This window comes from Schistocerca nitens, chromosome 4 (assembly GCF_023898315.1).
Source record: "Schistocerca nitens isolate TAMUIC-IGC-003100 chromosome 4, iqSchNite1.1, whole genome shotgun sequence".
Lineage (NCBI taxonomy): Eukaryota > Metazoa > Arthropoda > Insecta > Orthoptera > Acrididae > Schistocerca > Schistocerca nitens.
In genome coordinates, this window is record NC_064617.1 from 420,642,359 (window position 1) to 420,662,969 (window position 20,611).

General features: G+C 40.0%; 1 protein-coding gene across 1 annotated transcript in view; it reads right to left on the reverse strand.

The window, feature by feature from the left end:
- Window positions 1–1,193: 1,193 nt before the first annotated feature.
- LOC126252351 (uncharacterized) overlaps window positions 1,194–20,611 on the reverse strand; it is a 143,198-nt gene continuing 123,780 nt past the window's right edge. Inside the window, exons 6-7 of the mRNA XM_049953241.1 lie at window positions 8,131–8,302; window positions 1,194–1,701 (exon numbers count right to left, since the gene is read on the reverse strand). Of these exons, the coding sequence (XP_049809198.1) occupies window positions 1,427–1,701; window positions 8,131–8,302 (447 nt within the window). The 3' untranslated portion in view covers window positions 1,194–1,426. The remainder of the gene's footprint in view (window positions 1,702–8,130; window positions 8,303–20,611) is intronic.

Consider the following 20,611-nt stretch of genomic DNA (forward strand, 5'->3'; position numbering starts at 1 on the left):
ATACTGATACTTTATTTGACACACCACCTACAAATTATTTCATTGTATAGATTCAATGACTGAAGATTACTGGTACCAGCACTATTAGTAACAGTGCAATGTCTTATTTTGCTGGATATAAATTGGTAAAGTATGCACTCTGTGATAAAATGGGCATCAGGAATATTGTTCCTATCAGACATCACTCAGAAAACTAGAATTTTTGCTGAAAAGTGAAGGAAAACGAATTGTTGGTGTGACACTTATTTCAGCTTTCTTCTATTAAAATAAAATGTATTCTTAAATTATTTACTTTATAAAACAATAGAAATGGTTAGATTGCTACTTTTCACATAGAAGAGGTGTTGAGTGGAAGGCAGGCACAATTAAAAAGACTATTAGGTACGTTCAGCTATCAGATATAGAAACTCACACACATCCACGGCCACCATCATCTCTGAGCTGAGCATGCCACCCAACATGATGTTCTTAAATTCAATAACTGCTTTACAGCCTGTGCTATGAGGATTATTCCCACCAGTACCACCTTTTCTCAAGTGCACAGGTGATAAATCCCCCCGCAACATATATTTTGGTCATGTAATACCTTTGGCCTCAACCTTTGCTAGTCCATGTCCTCCATCTCCCCTCTAGTGTCTTTCCTACTCCTGCTCAATCCTCACATATGCTTTCTATACTCCGAGTGAACCTGCATAGTCCTTCCCCTTCTCTGCTTCTCTCTTCTCCCCCTTTTGCCATTACAGCAAAACCTCGCATTGCTGCACCAACCCCACCAGATCACTGCACATGCCTACAGGCAGTACTAGCATCCTCCTCCATCCATACCCTCCTATCCTTCACCCTCTCCATCCTGTGCCTCATCTCTAGCCCCTACTACCCATCCCAGCAAAATCCACCTCAGATGTAGTCGCAGTCAGGCCTTAGTGCCTGGACATGACAGTGGCCATGTGTGTGAGCTGTGCATGTGTGAAATTGTGTGAATGTCTTTGTCTAGCAAAAGGCTAAGTCCAACAGCTGAATATATCTAACAGTATTTTTCAGTGTGCCTGTCTGCCATCCAACACTTATTCTATGTGGTGAGTAGCAGCTTAACTTTCTCTACTGGTGTTATTCAATCTTAGATTTTCCATTGTTTGAAACTCTGTAACACCTATACATAAAAGAAAACAATAACATTCTGTAGTAAAATAATTTATTAAATACTAGATTAATGGGATCACAGCTCAGACAAACTTCTCAAAGAAGTTTTCAAAATATTTACAAAATTCACTCTTTACATAAATAATGAACACAACAAGCATAAGTCCAATGTCACTATATAAAGTAAAAGTTTTAGGCAGCTTCTGGATATACAGTGACACTTAGGAATATTATCACAAGGAATCTGCCTTTTTTCATGCAAAATTATGCTGGTGAAATGCTGAAGCTATTTTATAGCTTTGTTGGTAATGCTCTTATTGCCTTCAAAATCCACAGGAGGATTAACTATATGATATTTAATAGTGCTCCTGTTGTTGTTATGTTTGCAGTTTTGTTGCACTGCCACTGAATTTGTTGCTATTTGTTCACTTATTTCATTTTTTTTCCTTCGCCTCCAATATATGCACATGAACCATGCAGCTGTTGGCACAAGAACCATGATTACAGGAATCAGAAAGAGAAGATGGACAGACCCATCAACTCCTTGCCCAAGAACAGGATCTGAAAGAAACATCAGTATTTAATAAAGTTAGTCATACAATAACTGCTCAACCTTAAGGTTTACATTTGACAAGTCCTATTTTTCCTAACAACTTTATGTGAAAAGCTTATTTATGAGGTCTTCATATACTGATTACTATGACTATTCACATTCTGTTCAGTGCTGCAGTCCTGTCATTTTGTCCATTGGTCATGTTGGCATTAACTGTGTAATCAGGAGGTCAAAACCCTCCAAAAATCATCTACAATCAATTCAAACAAATTTTCACTCTTATTTTCAGTTTACAAGAAGTTGTTTATCTAGTGTTACATTTCAGGTCTTCATCTTTATTCCACTGTTTGATTAGTATAGACATTTATAATATGAAGGATATCTTTTATATCAAGCTATAGTAATGTCTATGTGATATACACAATTGGATCAAATGACAGTCATAAAAGTTATGGAACTCTCTTATGTGTAAAACCTTTCCTTCAAAACTGTGGGTTTCTTGAAGTGTCAGAATCTCAACTTACACTGCAAAAACTGTTTGCTGTTTGGAGGGTACTTCCGGTTTTAAAATGGACATATGGTTAATTTTCAATTGAAGTGAGAATGTGTTTTATTACTTTTAAAAGCCCAATTCTGTAGCTCATTTTAAGTTTCAATTTTCATTTATGCTTGTTGGGGGTGTATTCCAGTGCGAAAGTGCATAATTGATAACATCCATAAGTGTTGGGAGTATGTTGGTCAGCATGAACTGCAGCTGTGACATTTCATCATCAGCTGATGTGGCTCAAGCTTTATTATATACCATTGCATACCTGTGTGTTTACAAAGGCAATATATATCACTGAAGCATTTGATTGTGACCAGCTTATTGGTGCCAGACACATGGGACCCACTGTCTCATACAGGCACTGTGTTTCTCATGTGCTACTATGTCAAGGAACTACTGTGAGTACCTTAACTCAGGGAAGACTGCCACTGCCAGAGTCAACTACTGCGGGAAACAATTGTTGCTGACAAGGGTCATTGTTGATTGTCATGGATTGTAGTACTGGATAAATGAGCAACAATACGATAAACTGATTTCTTCTGGGTGGGCACCACAGCCTTGCTAAATTCAAAGAAAGAAATCATTTCCAGCAGGTTGTTTAGTAAACATATATTATTTGTGTAGTCCTATGGGTCAGTGTTGCACTTTGGCTCATTTTCAAGGCCACTGCAGAATAAACAGTCAGAAACCACACAAAGCAACTCTTCACAGTCCAACCACATATGTAGACATCGTGTGGGTCCGTGATGTTATCTTCACTTGGCTCACCTGGCTGAAGACTGGAATGAACTCATAAATAGACTTGGACCCTCTGTAGCTATGACAAGATGGTTATGGCTTTATGGTGTTTAATTATTTCATGGATTTCCATCACTCTTCCAAAGCCAATTTTCTGCTGTTCAATGGACAATCACTCATCTGATGTCAGCAAACTGAATTGCATTATGGAACCATCATGCTTGATAAGTGTGCTCTTGTGTGCTGGCTACTCTTCTGTTTACAACAAACTGTCCTCCGCTGTTATTTTGATAATGTGTGTTGACCATATGATGAGTGAAGATCAAAATTATTGAAACATAATACAAACTATTAATGTAACAGCTTTTGGGTATTTTAATACGTCTCTTTTTTAATTATTTATGATTGTTGAGAACTGCCTGCTGGAAGGTTCCTTTAGACAGTTGGCTAGGCTGTTGAAGGAAACTAACATTGCACATTACTCAGTTTTTGAACTTAATGGAAGTTCTAAACCAGAAGCTTGGTTCAGACAATTCTGTGATACTAATTTCTTGACCTTTGCTACTGGATGGAGAATATTAGAGTCCCCCTCAACAGATCAGGTGTGGACAACACCAAGGAAGTTACTACTTGCATAGCAGAGTATGTGTGGTGTGCACATGGGGACTTTCTTTAGGTCAGAGGAATTCTTGTGTATAGTCAAAGATGAATCGGTTGCCAAGTTTGAAGATGGATCAGCCACATTCCCCTCAGAGGAGAATATTCATCTTTATAAACCATAAAGAGAAAATTGTAAGGTGATATCAGTAAACTGCAGGAAGTCCCTGTTGAGATCCCATGGTTAGTATTGCTTGTTCAAGGTAATACTGTCCACGTATTATTAGGAACAAAGTTAACTGAAACCAAAAGTTAACAATAATGATAACCTAAATTTGGACTGGATTATATACTGCTAACCACTAAAATTGCAGCACCAGAAATGTTACCAAATAACAAAATTTTACTTCATGTGTGTATATGGCATGGACGGAAGAGTACTTGATTAAATTTACAAGGGATTTTGGGCTATAAAGGGTGCAAAATGTAGTACATACAATTACCATTTCTGCCAGCAACTATGGCTTTAATCCAGCTGGATATTGCATCAAATTGATCTTGGGTGATAGATGTGGGTAAGCCACTGCTGCTTCAACTCTATGCTACAGATGATCAGTCATAGTGACTCGTGAGTGGTGAAATACCAGTCTCTTGACAACCCACAACCTGATATTTTCACTGTACGAGAGATCTGGAGAACATACTGGCCAGGGTATCCATCTAACAAAAAAATGGTTCAAATGGCTCTGAGCACTATGGGACTCAACTGCTGAGGTCATTAGTCCCCTAGAACTTAGAACTAGTTAAACCTAACTAACCTAAGGACATCACAAACATCCATGCCCGAGGCAGGATTCGAACCTGCGACCGTAGCGGTCTTGCGGTTCCAGACTGCAGCGCCTTTAACCGCACGGCCACTTCGGCCGGCTATCCATCTAACACCGTTAGAGAGCAGACGGCAGGACTGTACAACATGCAGCTTTATGCTGTCTTGTTTAAAGATAATGTCAAGGAGACCTTGAAGATAGAGTACTACCACTGGCCTTAACATATAATGGCTACTGTCCAAAATACCAGCCATGGGAACCATGTAGTGTACGCAATGAGACCCCATATCATCAAACAAGGTTCTCAGACCTTATGACAATAAGAAATACAATCAAGTATTGTTTGTTTGCATCAGAGCTACCAAACACAGGAAAGTCCATCATGATTCTGTGTGCAGAACTGGGATTCCTCTGAAAAGATGAGGTGATGCCACTTCTCTGTTCAATGTTGGCACTGAGTGCACCACTGTCAACATCTACACTACATCTACATACTCCACAAGCCATTGTAACACGTGTGGTGGAGGGAACCCTGAATTACTACCCATCATTTCTTTTCCTGTTCCACTTGCAATTAGAGCAAGGGAGAAATGATTGCCTATATGCCTTCATATGAGCCCTATCTTACCTTATCTTCATGGTCCTTGCACAAAACATACATTGATTACAGTAGAATTGTTCTCCAGTCACCTTCAAATGCCAGTTCTCTAAATTTTCCCAATAGCATTCTTCAAAAATTATGTCGGATTCCCTCCAGGGATTCTCATTTGAGTTCCCAAAGCATCTCTGTAATACTTGCATGTTCTTAGAATCTACCACTAACAATTCTAGCAGCTCATCTCTTAATTTATTTAATGTCTTCCTTTAACTAACCTGGTGCTGATCCTGAACACTCAAGCAATACTCAAGAACAGACTGCACTAGTATCCTACATGCAGCCTCCTTTACAGATGAACCACACTGAACCAAAGTCAACCATTTGCTTCCCTACTAGCATCCTTACGCATTTCATTTCATATCACTTGGAACGTTAAGCCCAGATATTTAAATGATTTGACTGTGTCAAGCAGCACACTATTAATGCTGTATTTGAATATTATGAGTCTGTTTTTCCTACTCATCTGCATTAATTTACATGTTTCTACATTTAGAGCTAGCAGCCATTCATCACATGATCTAGAGGCTGTGCACCCCTCTTTGCTGCTATTTCAAGGGAAGCTACAACAATGATCACTATGCTGGCAATACAGACATAGTCTCCCTGTCCATATGGATACTTGTCTTGCTGGAAACAAGCACATTTCTTGCCTCAAGGTATGTGACGTGGCTCTAAGATCCCACATGACCTAGTGAACAATAAGTATGTCCTTGTGGGCACTAGTTGTGCAGTGCCACTGAATCCTGCACTGTGTAGCTTATGGCTCACTGGACCCCTAGCACAAGTCTTGGGATCCTCATGAAACTGAGCAGCAACACTGCAAATTGATAAACCACAGTCTACATAGGCTGCAATTCTGCTGCTGTCAAATTCTGAAATGTGTTGGTACACATTTCTTCTTCTTACGCAAGGTATAATATATTCTTCTCCCAAACAACCAATACCAAAATGTGATTTCAAAGTGAGAAATCCACTGTATCAACTTTCCTTGTATGGTGGAAGTGTGTTTATTTCTGCAAAAAATTCTATAGTATCTAGTTAGGCCATTACAGATTCCAAGTCTGAAATATGAATGAATTTAAGCACCAAAGATGCTTTTATAAACCTCTGTCTCAAGAGTTGCAGTTACAGAACACTTCATAGAAAACTCATACAATATTGAGAATAAGTTTTTTGTTGATGCTATTGTAATGGAAGAAAAATAAAACTTGCCCATTATAGAATGAGAGAGTAATGTTATTAAAACTGGGTCCATATAATGGGATTTAGGAGAGATTGTTCTGAACGTAATGTCAGAAATTACTTTGAGCTGATAGTTGCAGAACCAACTTTGATGGTGTCTTATTGTTAGACCTCGTCACAACTAAAGCTTTCTGAACAATTAACATGGAGGAGGATATTATTAATCATGAGCCTGTTATGGCATTGATGACTAAATGTATACAAGAATATTAAGAAAACAATTTTCTTAGCAAGAACAACAAGATACAAACTGTAGAGACAGGTCATTCGAAACAAGTTGGTTTAACATATTGCTTTCTCAGACGTATATTTCATTAAATTACCACAATAAGAGAAATTAGAGTTCATACAAAGGTTTACTGACAATAATTCTTCACAGAAATCATTCACAAGTGGAACAGGGATTCTTGGGGGATGGAAGGGGGGGGGGGGGGGGGAGAAGGATGTAGTGTTGCCACAAGTACACTCTGCCACACACTGTTAAGGTGGCTTGTGGAGTACAGACTTAGATATAGATGAAAATAATTTACACTTCTGTTAGTAGACAAGATACATACAACATTAATTTCTTGTCAATGTTTGTTTGCCTCTAATACTAATACAACATATTTTACGTGATCATTAGATGTGCAGAAAACGAATGTCACCATTCACCTGACAGATGAAGTAATCCACCTTTCTACCAGAATATTTAGATGCAGAAATCATTGTGCATGAAATGAAGTTTATTCAAATATACTTCAACATTACTATGCTAACAGAATATACTCTTACGTTGTCTGTCATTTATGTCATTGTACCTTGTAATTGTACCTTGTGATTCATTTGATTAATCATGATATTTCTAAATCAAAATTTATGATTCAAGCCCCAATTCACTCCCTTATATTTTAGTCACTTCGAGCAATTTCAGTCTGTTTCAATGATTAGTTCAAATGAAAAATATAAATTATACCATGATTTGCATTTCAGATTAAACTTATAGCCTTTCAGTAATTGGCTGGCATACTCAGTTTACAGAACAGTCTGTGTTACGGGCTTACCATCACTAGTATGATAATGTTCTATCCAGACAAACATTCACCTGGCTTCCTTGGAAAGCAGTCCATCCATTTATCCATCCATCCATTCCAGTGCCCTATATCCAGTCAATGATAGTATGCTCCCGTTTCACAGAGAACAAAATCTGTATACAGATTATTATTATGCTGGGGTCACCATTCCCAATGGCAAATCCATTGCCAGCACCCCCCACCCCCAACCCCTTCTCAAGAGGGATCTGTGTACCACTTCTTTCAGCATCTTGTGGTAAGTAGGTAGTGAAATATGACATTGTTTTTCAGTTTGCACATGATGTAACTGAGGCAGAACCTGGGAACCAGCCTGTATTTACTGAAGTGAATGTGGAAAACTGTCTGAAAACCACCCACAGACTAGCTGGCACACCAGTTCCTATCATTAATCATTGAGGCTGGGCTGATCTGGAGCCAGCATGCCTCCCTGTGAGCTGGAAGCGTGTGCAGGCAGGTCTTTGGAAACAGGGCAGGTCTTTGGAAACAGTATCTAAACTATAAACTTAGTGAATTAATTGTTCTGTTTAGCCACATACAGTAATTGCTGTTTTTTCCAAATGTGGAGCAGGCCATGACATGCCAGTGGGTCCCATTATTACTAAATACAATATTTCAGATTATGTGAGTTTACTTTGTATCTGCAACAGAGTAAAGCTATCGTGAGATGAATGTCATCATAGTAGATGTTAGAATTTTATTCACTAGATAAAGTTATTGTAAAAATAAATTTTTTATAGATATAAAATATAACATACTATTAGAAGTCCTTGGAAGCACTGTCAAATGAACTTCTCTATAGACAAAACCTCTTGAGTTAGTTACCACACAAGCATAATCACGAGAATCCTTTTGTTGAGCAGCAGGAAGATTAAGTTTACCAATGTAAGTATCTTCTGATATAGCTAATTGCCCACTGGAGTTAAGTGCCTGAAAGTGATAGAAAGATAAGATTTTTGTGAACATTTACAATTGCAAGAAACTTTTGAAGCTTAATATCAATAAAGAATACATCTATGCAGGCAAGAATAATATCTTCCAATGATTTCTCTATTACAACACATTCAGAGGAAAGAACACTATGTTCCAAACATCGCTTAAGGTCCATGTGATTCTGGGTGTGCTAACGGCAAGCACCTTTGAGATCTCAGACAGTTCTGGAGGGTTAAAGTTTGAGAAGTTGATGTCCCTCTCCGTGGGTTGCCCTATAGTATCTATAAAGTGTGTACATTGCATAGCAGAACTCTGAAACATGATGATGGAACATCTAGCATTACAAATAGAGGGGAATCTTGTCTTAAATTATTGGCTCACAAAGGTTGTAGAAATGTAAGAGAAAAAGAATCAACTTCAAGCAGTCATAAATGTAATTGCAACAGGCTTGGTCATCCATGTGAGGCAGTTGAACCCAATAAAAGAACACAAGAATTCAGTTCTTTTAAACAGATGTCAGCATAAATCAGACAGACCAAAATAAAGGAAAATCTAGAATTGTCAGAACACATTTTCAACTAGAATAGAGAAAAAGAGACATTTGAAAAGCTGTCACCTTCATTCACAGAACTGTGAAATAACTGAAAAGAAACAGGAATGAGATGAATGTGGAAGCAAGTGAAACTGAAGAAGATGATGTAGTTTCGTAGACCTTCAACATGATTTTGCTTTTGGATTCCCTAAAAATGTGGTATACCCATATGAACCAAATCCTCTAAAACCACAAAAAAAGAATAAATTCCCAGGCTACAGGCATAATTAAAATTATGCTGAACAGTCCAAAGAATCCTGTAATTCAGTAACAGACTTGTAAACGTATGAGACTGCAGTTATGATCAAGCACTAGTTTGGAAAATAAATGTTTTGAACTTTGTAAAGCAATCAGACAGGGTACTAATAACAATTAGCATAAGTAACTGAAAGTAACTGTATGTAGAGATTTCAGTATTGATTTCATCTCAGGTAGTTCTGACTGAGGGTGCCTTGAATTACTGATGTCCAGCTTTGGTTTGATGCCCACAGTAACATTCCCAGTAAAAACAGGATGTAGTGCAACAACAGCTGATAATTTATTTCTAAATCCAACTTTTTTTCATGACATACATGTGAGATCCATAATGAATGGGTTATCTGACCATATACCATGACAACAATAAAACATATACTCATTAATCATTTTCAGCTCAAGAGAGAAAATTAAAATTTCACAGAATTATAAGTGCTGACTCAGTGACACTGTTCCGATACATTTTACAGAATGAAAACTGAGAACAAGATTACACAGGAAATACAATACATGAGAAATTTAGTTACTCCCCAAAAATCTTCTTGCAATGATACAAAACCAGTTTTCTTTTACAATTACAATGGAAGCTCAGAGGAAGGGTGATAAATATTGGGGATTAGTACCTTAAGAGAAATGGAGACCACTCAACACACACACACACACACACACATTCTCTCTCTCTCTCTCTCTCTCTCTCTCTCTCTCTCTCTCTCTCTCTCTCTCCTGCACAGCTACATTGTGCTGGCTGAACACACAATGCTGAGAATGCAGTTTGTGAACTGGGGTGAGGGATTGTGTCAGGTAGGTTGGGTAGAGAGGGAAAGAGGTGAGAAAGGGGGGGGGGGAGGGTTGGGAAGGGGTAGCTGGTGGCATGGGACATGGAGGGGGGAAGCAGATGAGAAGGATAGTATGCGGAGGGAAAGGTAGCAGTTTCTAGGGCTAGGAATGCAACAAATGGGCATCAGGGCTGATGAGTTGATGCAGCACGCAACGAGTGACATGGAGGCATGGATTAGGAGGGGGTGACTAGACAGAGGAAGTGGGGATTGTTTGGTAGAGGGTGCAATGGGTTAGCATAGATTAAGGCCAGGAGGATTATAAGAGTGAAGGATGTGTTGCACAGATAGCTCCCATCTGTGTAATGCAGAAAAGCTAGTAATGTAGGAAAGGATCCAGATGGAATGGGTTTTGAAGCAGCCATTGAACTCAAGCATGTTGTGCTCATTAGGATGTGGTCTACTCTCTTCTTGGCCACTGTTTGGCAGTAGCCACTCATTCTGGTAGACAGCTGCTTTGTGGTCATCTCCACATAAAATGCTGTGCAGAAACTGCAGCAGAATTTGTATGTGACATGGTGGCTTTCCGGTGTGACCCTGCCTCTGATGGGAAAGAATAAGCCAGGATCAAAAAATCTTGTACTAGGAAGATAAAACATTACTTAATGCAGATTGCTGCCATTTGGCTATTGTGGACATGAAACCAAAGCTGGCCATCAGTAATTCTAGGTGCCCTTACTCAGAACCATGCAAGATCAACACTGATGCAATTACTTACCAGTTATTCCAATAAGCTTATCCATCTCTAAATGCTTAATGAAGTTGAAAACATTTCATTTTGGGGCCAATTGACTTTCAGAACTGCTGCATTGTATGTCTCCATGTCTATTACTGAAATACAACACTCAAAGAGCTGTTTCTTGCAGGATTCACTGAAGTCTTATGACCTAGAACTCTATCCTACTTTGTGTGTATGTTGTCACTCCCTGTGCCTTCACTTATGTGACATTATCTTGTATGCATCTAGGTGTATCTGTCCAGTCTGTGTAATTTCCAAATGACTATCTGTTATGCATAGCATACCTGTAGACATTTCCTTAAGTGTTTCAAGTTGTCTAATGGTATGAAAGGCTCATCTTCCTTGTTTAATTCCTTGTTTTGATTGAGAAGCCCATGTACTATAAAAAGACGTCATGAATTTATTGAAAATCTAAGGGATTGGGTAGTTAACACATGTAAATGGAAATCAATCATGCAAGTAACCTTTTGCCACAAAGATTTAGTGTTATCACTATGGCCGGTCCGAGAACATTTTTCCGCAAGCAACTTATCATTTGGCACTTCCTGTCCCTCCTTCTCCCCTCGTACATTTTCACTCATGTCAGTTTTTGCTACTAATTGTGATACACACCATATACAGGCCTTGCACTCAGCTTGGAGCCCAAATGATTTCTACTAATTGTGATACATCTTGTATTAAAATCTTACAGGTGGGGCACCTCTGGCACCCCTCTTAGCTTGGTGCCCCAAAGGGCGGATTGTGTTGTTGGACCTTAAACCAGTCCTGGTTACATATCAATCAGACATATGTGTGATTGCTTCACTCCGTTAAATGACTCCTGAAGTTCTCCATACACATGTTCAATGTAACACTTGCTCTTCAAATTTATCAGAAGAGCTGTCTCAGTAACTCTAGATGTCATCCTTGGAGCAGTCCAGTTTTTCAACCTTATAATAATTTATTCACATCTTCTCCTGCAGTCAGTTCGGAAGAACAATTTTCGAGCACAGTCTCCAATAGCCGAGAGAGCTATGTGCAATGTATTCAAAATTTCAGCAAAAGCAATTGTCTATCTAGCCACAGAGTTTCATACACTGCAATTAAATGAACAGAAGTGACAGATGTTTTCTGACCTCTCTGGAATACTTTTTCAACAAATAAAGTTAGAGCTAAGACCTGTTCACAACAATTGATTTGATCTGGACTGAGTGTAGCCTAATCCAGTGTCAAAAATTGTATATATTCCATTATAAATTAATGTTTCTAATAACTTCCTGAATATACTAAGCAAGGTGATGAAATAGTAACTTGGTGGACTACTGCTAGCTTTCTCTTGTTTTAGAAATGCTAGTGTTTGAGTAACTTTAAACTGTCATAGGATTCTTCCAGCACTGACACTAAGAGTTTAAAACTGTGTTAGCCATCTTCTAGCTTGCAGACTCTGATTTTTGGTAAACATAGGATAGAGTCTAATATTTTCTGCAGCTTTCCTCAGTTTGGCTTTTTTCATTGCTGTGTAAATCACATTTTCAGTGAAGGGATGGCTGAAGTTGTAATCTGCCTTTAGTTCTTTGTCGATATGTACTTGTTCTTGCTTAACAGGACTTTAAAAATGTGAACTGATCAAGACTGTCTACTGTTGGTGTCATCCAGCATGAATTTGACACAGATTTACAATGGATAGCACCAACAGCAGAATATTAAAATCGCCTACTAAGTATCGTAACTGGATGTTGAGAGACATATACTTCTTGTTGGAATCAAGAGACAGAAAATCTTAGCAATGAATATCAAGGAAAAGACAATGTAGGCATAGGAAAACACAGACAGCAGGCAATAAAAGGCTGTGGAAAGTTAGAGGAAGGAAATGACAGAAAATCTAAACTTCACCCACAGCAGTCAGAAGCTTGGTCCACTTTACAACAACTGAGGACTGCAGAACTGAATAACCCAAGAATCTAAAGTTACTCTCTTTGAAGTAGCTCATCACTGTGCAGAAAAAGTAAATACAGACCACAAATACACAAGATGTTCTACACTGAATGGCAGACAGAATATCAAAATGGAGAGCTATAGTACATTCAGGGGGGATTTCATTCTCACTCAAAAACCATGTTCCATAGTTTCCATCAGAAATATGTAGATTAGCAAAGAGAGATTGCTCTCAGTAACTACTTCTTAAAGCCACTTCAGAATTAAAAATTAACAACCACCAATGATAATCTCATTATGATATTTAATACTTCCCCAGTATACAGACAATTCTACAACATTTCAGGAGAATAATGGATGTCAGTAACTTCTACAGATAATTTTACAACATTTCAGGAGGACTAATAGATGTCAGTAACTTCCTACATGATACTTCAGTGCCGAGTTTTATGCCCATCTTCAAGTGTATACTGTGTATGTCTGAGGATAGACAGAAGACTCTGTGGCTGATATGTCTTCACAGGAAGCTACTAACATCCGAAAGTTTTTAATAACAATGATAATCTTCTCTATTATATTTGTTCCTGAAAAGTCCTACAATGATTATTGTATATAAGTAGTGTAAAACCTCACTACTTCAATAAACGCAGTCCCTTTTCCGGTTTTACCATACTGTTTATATGCCACCACTGCTTGCACAATATTTACACAAGTAAAATCAGTATTTATTAAGAGGCAACAATTATCCACATAAAGTAATATTGATGGCCAATCTGCAATAAGCTGTATTACCAATTGTCTATTCATTTAAAAATGCTATCCTTCAATCCAAATAGTCAGATAAGCTAGTATGTTTTTAATCTATATTTTCAATCAGCTGTGATTAAACAGTTTGTCAGAGATATTTGCTCCATGAAACACATCGCCCTTCTGAATCTTAGGCAAGAATCCAGAGTATACATGATTGAAATTATTTTTATAATTTGTACTGTTGCGTATATCACAGTTAAGCTGAAGTTGCTGTTCATAATTACCTCAAATACCATTTAACTGTAAATGTACTTGAAAGTGAGTGTAGACATTTCATGATCTTTGAAGAGGTGTCCCGGGGGAGGGGGGGTGAGTTAGTGCTTGGCTGCCACAGGGCTGCAGCCTTTGCAGCACCTCTTTTTTTTCTGTGCTGCGTGTCTATCCTCCTGCTATTTTTCCCCTCCCTCGGGGAACATGTTTTGGGTATCCTTGGGAATGAGTTCTGAAATGTCAGTAACCCAGCATCATAACAGTCCTTTGTCTCCTTTTTCCTTCTTACTACATTCTCCATCTCCTTTTGCCCCACTTTGACATTGAAGGTCTCTCTCTGTTTCTTCCTTCTCCCTGTGCACTCCTGAAGGCCAGTCCATGTGCTTGACACATAGCTGTGACTGGGTAACACCTGATTCCCAGCCCCAGGTCAACAGGCAGGGTTTGTACATACCCCCTGGGACAGTCCAGGCACAGGGAGGGGCCTGAGCTGTTACTTTCCCGACAGCCAATTGGCCCCTCTGTTAGGAGTTCAGAAGGTGTGATCTGAAAATGAACAATCATGTAAGGTGGGTGAGCCCTCCTCTGAGTGGGGCCAGTTGGAAGGAACATGCTACTGTAGACACTGCAATCAGGGGGATTTTTTCACAGTGAGCCAGTCACCATTTCAGTTTAAATCTACTAAACGTAAATGACATTAAAGATTCCAAGACCCTCCCAGCTGCACCTTGGTTTTTCATGGTATCATGTACTAATGAAGAAGGTTAGTCCTTCACTATGATTAATCTGTTTATTATTCAGAAAGGTGTTGATGCAGTTGCAGGCCGTGTGAAATCCTGCTCTTGCTTACATAATAGGACTTTGCTTCAGGAGATCAATTGTGATTTTCAAGCCCAACAACTGCTTACAACTTTTCTCCTTCATGGCTAATCTGTTAATGACAAGGCCCATCATATGCTAAATTCTTTGCATGATGTTGTTTACACTCAACTGCTTGATGGTCTGCCCAATGGAGAAATTCAAAATTATTTCTCTGATCGGGGTGTCACTGCACTCCATCAGGTAATGAAAAAGATTAATGCAAACTTGGTGGCTATAGGCACTTTTTTTCCTCACATTTGATCAAGTAGTGCTTCCATCAGAGATAAAGGCAGGCTATGAAGTCATCACTGTCTGACTGTACATTCAAAACATGATGCATTTTTACCAGTGTTAACGTTATAACTACACTCACATGTCATGTCAAAAAATGGCCAAATTTGTTACTTGTGGTAGAGATGCTCATGAAGGCTTTGGCGTTTGAGGTCTCTCTGTTTCTTCTTCCTCCCTGTGTGCTCCTGGATTTCATTTCATGTAATGTCCATCTGTATGACACCCAGCAGGTACTCCCCACTGTATCAGTTGTAATGAGGACCAAGCAGCCTCATCCCGTGAGTGTCCTGTATCTTGAAGAGCAGGCCATCCAGCAGATCCAGGTGATGGAAAAAGTACCCTACCCTGTCAATCAATAATTGTTGACCAGTTGAAAGCCCTTCATTTTACTATACAGACTTACAGTACTGTTCTTACTATGCGTCGCCCCATAAAGGTCATGGCCACACAGACTCGCATCTCCAGAACTGCAATTGTAAAATCACACAGTATCTTGGTAGCATCCCTAACTACTCTCTTACAGCTGCACAACAAGCCACGAAATCTTTGTTACCCATGGCAAAATCACCTGCTACACAACCGGCAGTCCAAAAAGGACAAAAGGAACACTCCTGTGAAGTATTTTTATGTCCCTCCAGCTAGCAAATGTCAGTCTTTGTCTCCCAACATTAAAGGCTCTAAGAAATCAAACAAAGGAAAACAGCCTTTCCTTCCTCAACTCGGAGATCCTCTTCAGTGGTGTCGCATCATGATACCATCACCCAGCCAACCTCCATTATGCCGGGGCGCAATGCCTATAATGCCTATGATTTTTCTGCCCAGGAGTCCATAGGCTGACCCAGAGGAATGCCAATGCTTCTGTAGATTTCATGGAACAGGATTCTCCAGCCTCTGTGCCCTGTAGCAGTGAGTCTTTGAAGGCTGGCACTCGGCAGCCACTGAAGTGACTTTCTTGGAATCACAGTGTCTGGTTGCTTTCTGCCTCCAAGAAACAAACTTTTGTGCTCATGACTGCTTTCACCTCTCACATTTCCTTCCGGCTGCTTTGACCTTCCCCCTGAGGACACTATTCCATCACATGGGGCAGTCATGCTGCTCATGTGGAATGACATCCACAGCCAAACCATCGCACTGAATATCCACCTCCAAACTGTTGCAGTCCGCATTTGCCTTCCTCATTTCACCTTTTCTCTCTGTAATGTCTACATGCCTCTGTAGTTTGCTGTCACCAGGGCAGACTTACTCCAGCTTATTGGTCAGCTCCCTCACCTTTTTTGCTGCTCAGTGACTTTAAAACCCATCATCCCCTTTGGGGCTCTTCGAGAACCTATCCGAGGTGTTCCCTCTTGGCTGACCTCCTTGAATCAACTCAATCTCATCTGTCTTAACATTGGAACACCCACTTTCCTTTCACAATCCACGCACACCTATTCCCATTTGGACCTTTCATTCTGCACTGCCCAGCCTGCCCAGAGTCTTGAGTGGTCTGTTGTCTCTGAAAGTACTCGAGCAACCACTTCCTGTACAATGTCCATTTGCTGGCTCCTACTCCATCTGAGTGTAAACCTAATTGGCAGCTTTCTAAGGCTGGTTGGAGACTTTAATCCTTTCTGGCAACCTTCGATGGTCTTCCCCAGTTGTGATGACCAGGTAGAGTATCTTATGGACATTATCCTTACCACTGCAGAGCATTCCATACCTTGCACTTCTTCTTTACGGTGCTGCCACAATGTGATTTGCATGTAGAAACACGCTCTCCACATTTTTAATTGTCATTCTACAATCATGAACGGTATTTGTTATAAACAGTTGTGTGTGCAGTGTCATCACATTTTCAGGTTAGCAAAGAAGCTAGTTGGGTTTCATTTACTAATTCTTTTAACAGTTTCACTCCTTCTTCCATTGTGTGGAGTGACCTCCGTCATGTGGCGTAACCTCCATCGATTCTCTGGGACCAATGTCCATCCCCCAATTTCCGGCCTGATAGTAGCAGATGATGTGAATGTGGACCCTATTGCTATCTCCAACACCTTGGGCTGCTATTTTGCAGAGATTTCAAGCTCTACCCGCTATCACCCTTCCTTCCTTCCACAGTAATGAGTGGAGGAGGCTCGGGCGATATTCTTCTCCTCTCAGAATTGTGAATGCTACAGTGTCACTTTTACTATGAAAGAGCTCAACCATGCTCTCACTTCATCTCGATTTTCCACCCCAAAGTCGCACAATGTTCATATTCAAATGTTGCAGCACCTTTCTCTTGAAGGCAAGCACTTTCTCCTTCATACGTTCAACTGCATTTGGGCAGATGGCATGTTTCCAGACGCTGGCATGAAGACACTTACCTAAGCCCGGTAAGGACAAACACCTCACTTCCCATTTCTCTAACCAGCTGTGTTTGCAAGGTGACAAAATTTATGATTCATGGCCTGCTAGTATGGTCACTCAAGTCTCGCAGTCTACCAACCATTGCACAATGTGGATTTTGAGCATGCCAATCTGCAGCTGACTATCTTGTCACTTTGTCAACCCATGTCATGAATGGTTTTCAGCTGTGTTTTCTTGATTTATAGAAAGTCTATGACACCTATGGGAGGACTTGTATCCTCCATACTCTACACATATGGAGCTTCCGAGGCCACCTGTTCCATCTCCTTCAGGAATTTTTAAGCCACAGTTTCCACAATACGTATGGGTTCAGCCTTGTTGGACACCTTTATCCAAGAGAACAGGTTGCCTCAAGGCACTGTCCAGAGTGTCATCCTCTTTGCTATAGCCATTAACCCTATTAGGGACTGTCCCCTGACAGGCATTGCCACCTCCGTTTTTGTCGACAACTTTGTGATCTATTTCAGTTCTCCATGGACTTATTTCCTTGAAAAGCATATTCTGTGATGTGTCTATCATCTTTACTCATGCAGCATCACGAATGGATTTCACTTTTCCACCCTACAAATTTCTGGTGGTGCAATTGGTTTTTTCCACCATTTTTACATCTTGGTCCTGTTGTTCTTCCACTTGCTGAAACTATGAAATTCCTGAGGCTCAAGTTTGATAGGAAACTTTATTGATCCTTCCACATCTCAGACATGGCTATGCACTGTACCTGGTCCCTCAGTGTCCTATGTGTCTTAAATGGTACTTCCCGGGGAGCAGATCAGACCACCCTCCTCCATTTGTACTAATTTCTTGTCCGTTTGAAACTGGACTATGGATGTTTCATTTATTCTGCTGCATGTCTATCCATCTTAGGTCATCTAAACACAATCCACCATAGTGGAATACATTTGGCCACTGGTGCCTTTTACATTAGGCTGGTTGAGAGAGTCTACGCAGAAGCTGTCGAACTACCACTGTCACATTGCTGTGATATTCTCCTCGGCAGATGCTGTTTGTGTGCCATGCCTGGCCACCCCTCCTATGCCCTCTTTTTCAGTGACCACCTTGATCATCAGTGTGGAGCACAGCCTTCTCTATTACCTCCCAGAGTTCCTTTTCAGCTACTGCTCCGGCAGCTTAACTTCACATTACCTGCCACATTCCTGATGGATGTGAACCTTCCACTGCCTTCATGTGGCAGCCCATGTTCATCTTGGACTTCATTCACTTCTCAAGGACACTACTCCAGATTTGATCTATCACTGTAAGTTTCTCGACCTTCGCACACAGCTTAGCAATAGCACCTTCATGTGCATTGCTGGATCTATGACTGACCATGGTGTTGGGTGGGCCTTTGTCATTGGCACCAACTTTTTCAGTATTGACTCCCAGAACACTGCTTGATTTTTACAGCAGAGCTCTTTGCCCTCTATCAGGACAGTCAGTATATCCAGTGACATAGGCTTTTTAATTGTGTCATACACTATAATTCTCTCAGTGCCCTTGCTGTACACCATCCATCCCTTAATGTATAGTAATTTTTGACTTCGTTTACTTCTTGATGTTCTAAGGTTACGATGTAGTTACATAAGACCTCAGTTGTTTTTGCATCCTTAAACAAAAACAAACAAAAAAACCTCAAGATGTTCAGTTATATTACCCAAAAAAACATTATGATTATTATGTATAGAAATGTTAATACAACACCTGACAACAGCCATATGGAAAAATGGAGAGTGGAAGTGTGCCAAATATTAATTTTTTCTGTAGATCAAGGCAGTGAGAGGAAATACTTCGAATTGTGAGCACAAAGTGTGCTGAACTTAAGGACTGATAAGAAATGTATTTCAAAATTCTGGCAAAATGTAAATATTTAGGAGTAAAGGAGACCCTCTGTGGAACAGCAGAGGTCTTCAGCTGTCAAGTGGCACATGCAAAAGAGAATAAAACTTCACTACTTCCAGAATAAATCCTTTGATAAGCTGCATTACTACTAAATATTTATGTGAACACCAAGAAATATTATACATATGGTTTCAGTTAGAATGTAGCCATTAATGTATATTTATGCTACCTGTAAGTCATTGTTTTCTGTTTGAAAATATGTAAAATGAACTGCTGTTGAGAATTGAACTATCTGCTATCAATATGTTACACCCATTGTACTGACAGTGCACAGTTAAATTGACTTTGGGCTCCAACGCAGTTCCAAAAAAAACAAAAACGGGTTACAGGTAGCTGCAGTACACTAAATAAAACCCCCTTTGTGAAATCCCTAGATCTCCAGACAGATAACTGACAGAGGAAGAACCAGCATATCAATACATTAACTAAAAATCTCAGTAATTTTCTACTTTGTTCTGAGAAATATTTCTCACTGTGTTAAACTACATCAGGGCTTAACAACTGGCCGGTTTTGAGCGCGAGTACTCGCGTCTGCTCAGGCACGTGCTTGCGAGCAGGTGTAAGGTCGCAGAGTAGGGAGGGAGGGGAAATGCGCGCGCACGTTTGAATAGGGCCGCAGCTTGCCTATTGAAATGGCGCGACTGTGTAACGTTTAAAGTACTTCGATCAGCTCTAACAGTCACTTCGCTGGCTAAGAATCATGTCAAGTCGCCGTTGTGTAACCCCAACCATGCTTTCGCAGTTGGGAGGAATTGTATCTGTTTACAGAAAAAGATGGTATTGCAAAATGTTTAGTATGTCACAAAACGCTGAATTCTTTTAGGAAATTTAATTTGCAGCGACATTATATGTCGTACCACGTGAAAGACTACAGAAGTGGAAAATGTGATGGACCAGATCGTGCACACGAAGTTATTAAACTTAAAAGAAAGCTATCCGAAGAAGATCTGCACGACGAAGAAAAATCAACTGAGGCAGCTCTCAGATTGCTTTGCTTTTGCTTTGTTTTGCTTTGGTTTTAGCAAAATCCCTGCACCCCTTCTCTGATGGCGATTTAATAAAAGAATGTTTGGTAGTTGCAGCGGAACATTTGTGTCCATCTCAAGTTGAACAGTTTCGGATTGTGCCATTATCTAACATGACCATTATGCCTCGCATACAGGACATGGCAGACGACGTCCAGAGCCAGCTTGCAAATATCTGTAAAGATTTTATGACTTATTCTCTAGCTCTGGATGAAAGTGTTGATATCACTGGAACAGCGCAGCTTGCCATATTTATTAGAGGTGTTAAAAGAGATCTTCAGGTGAGGGAGGAGCTCCTCGATGTAGTAGCCATGAAGAACACTACAACTGGAGGTGATATTTTAAGTAGTATTGAAGAAAGTGTTGAAAATATAGGACTGTCATGGAATTCTTTAGTTTCAGTGTCTACAGACGGTGCACCAGCGATGAGAGGGAAAAAAATCAGGTGTCGTTGCGCTGTTGAAGGAGAAAATGCAAAAACTGACCGTGCCG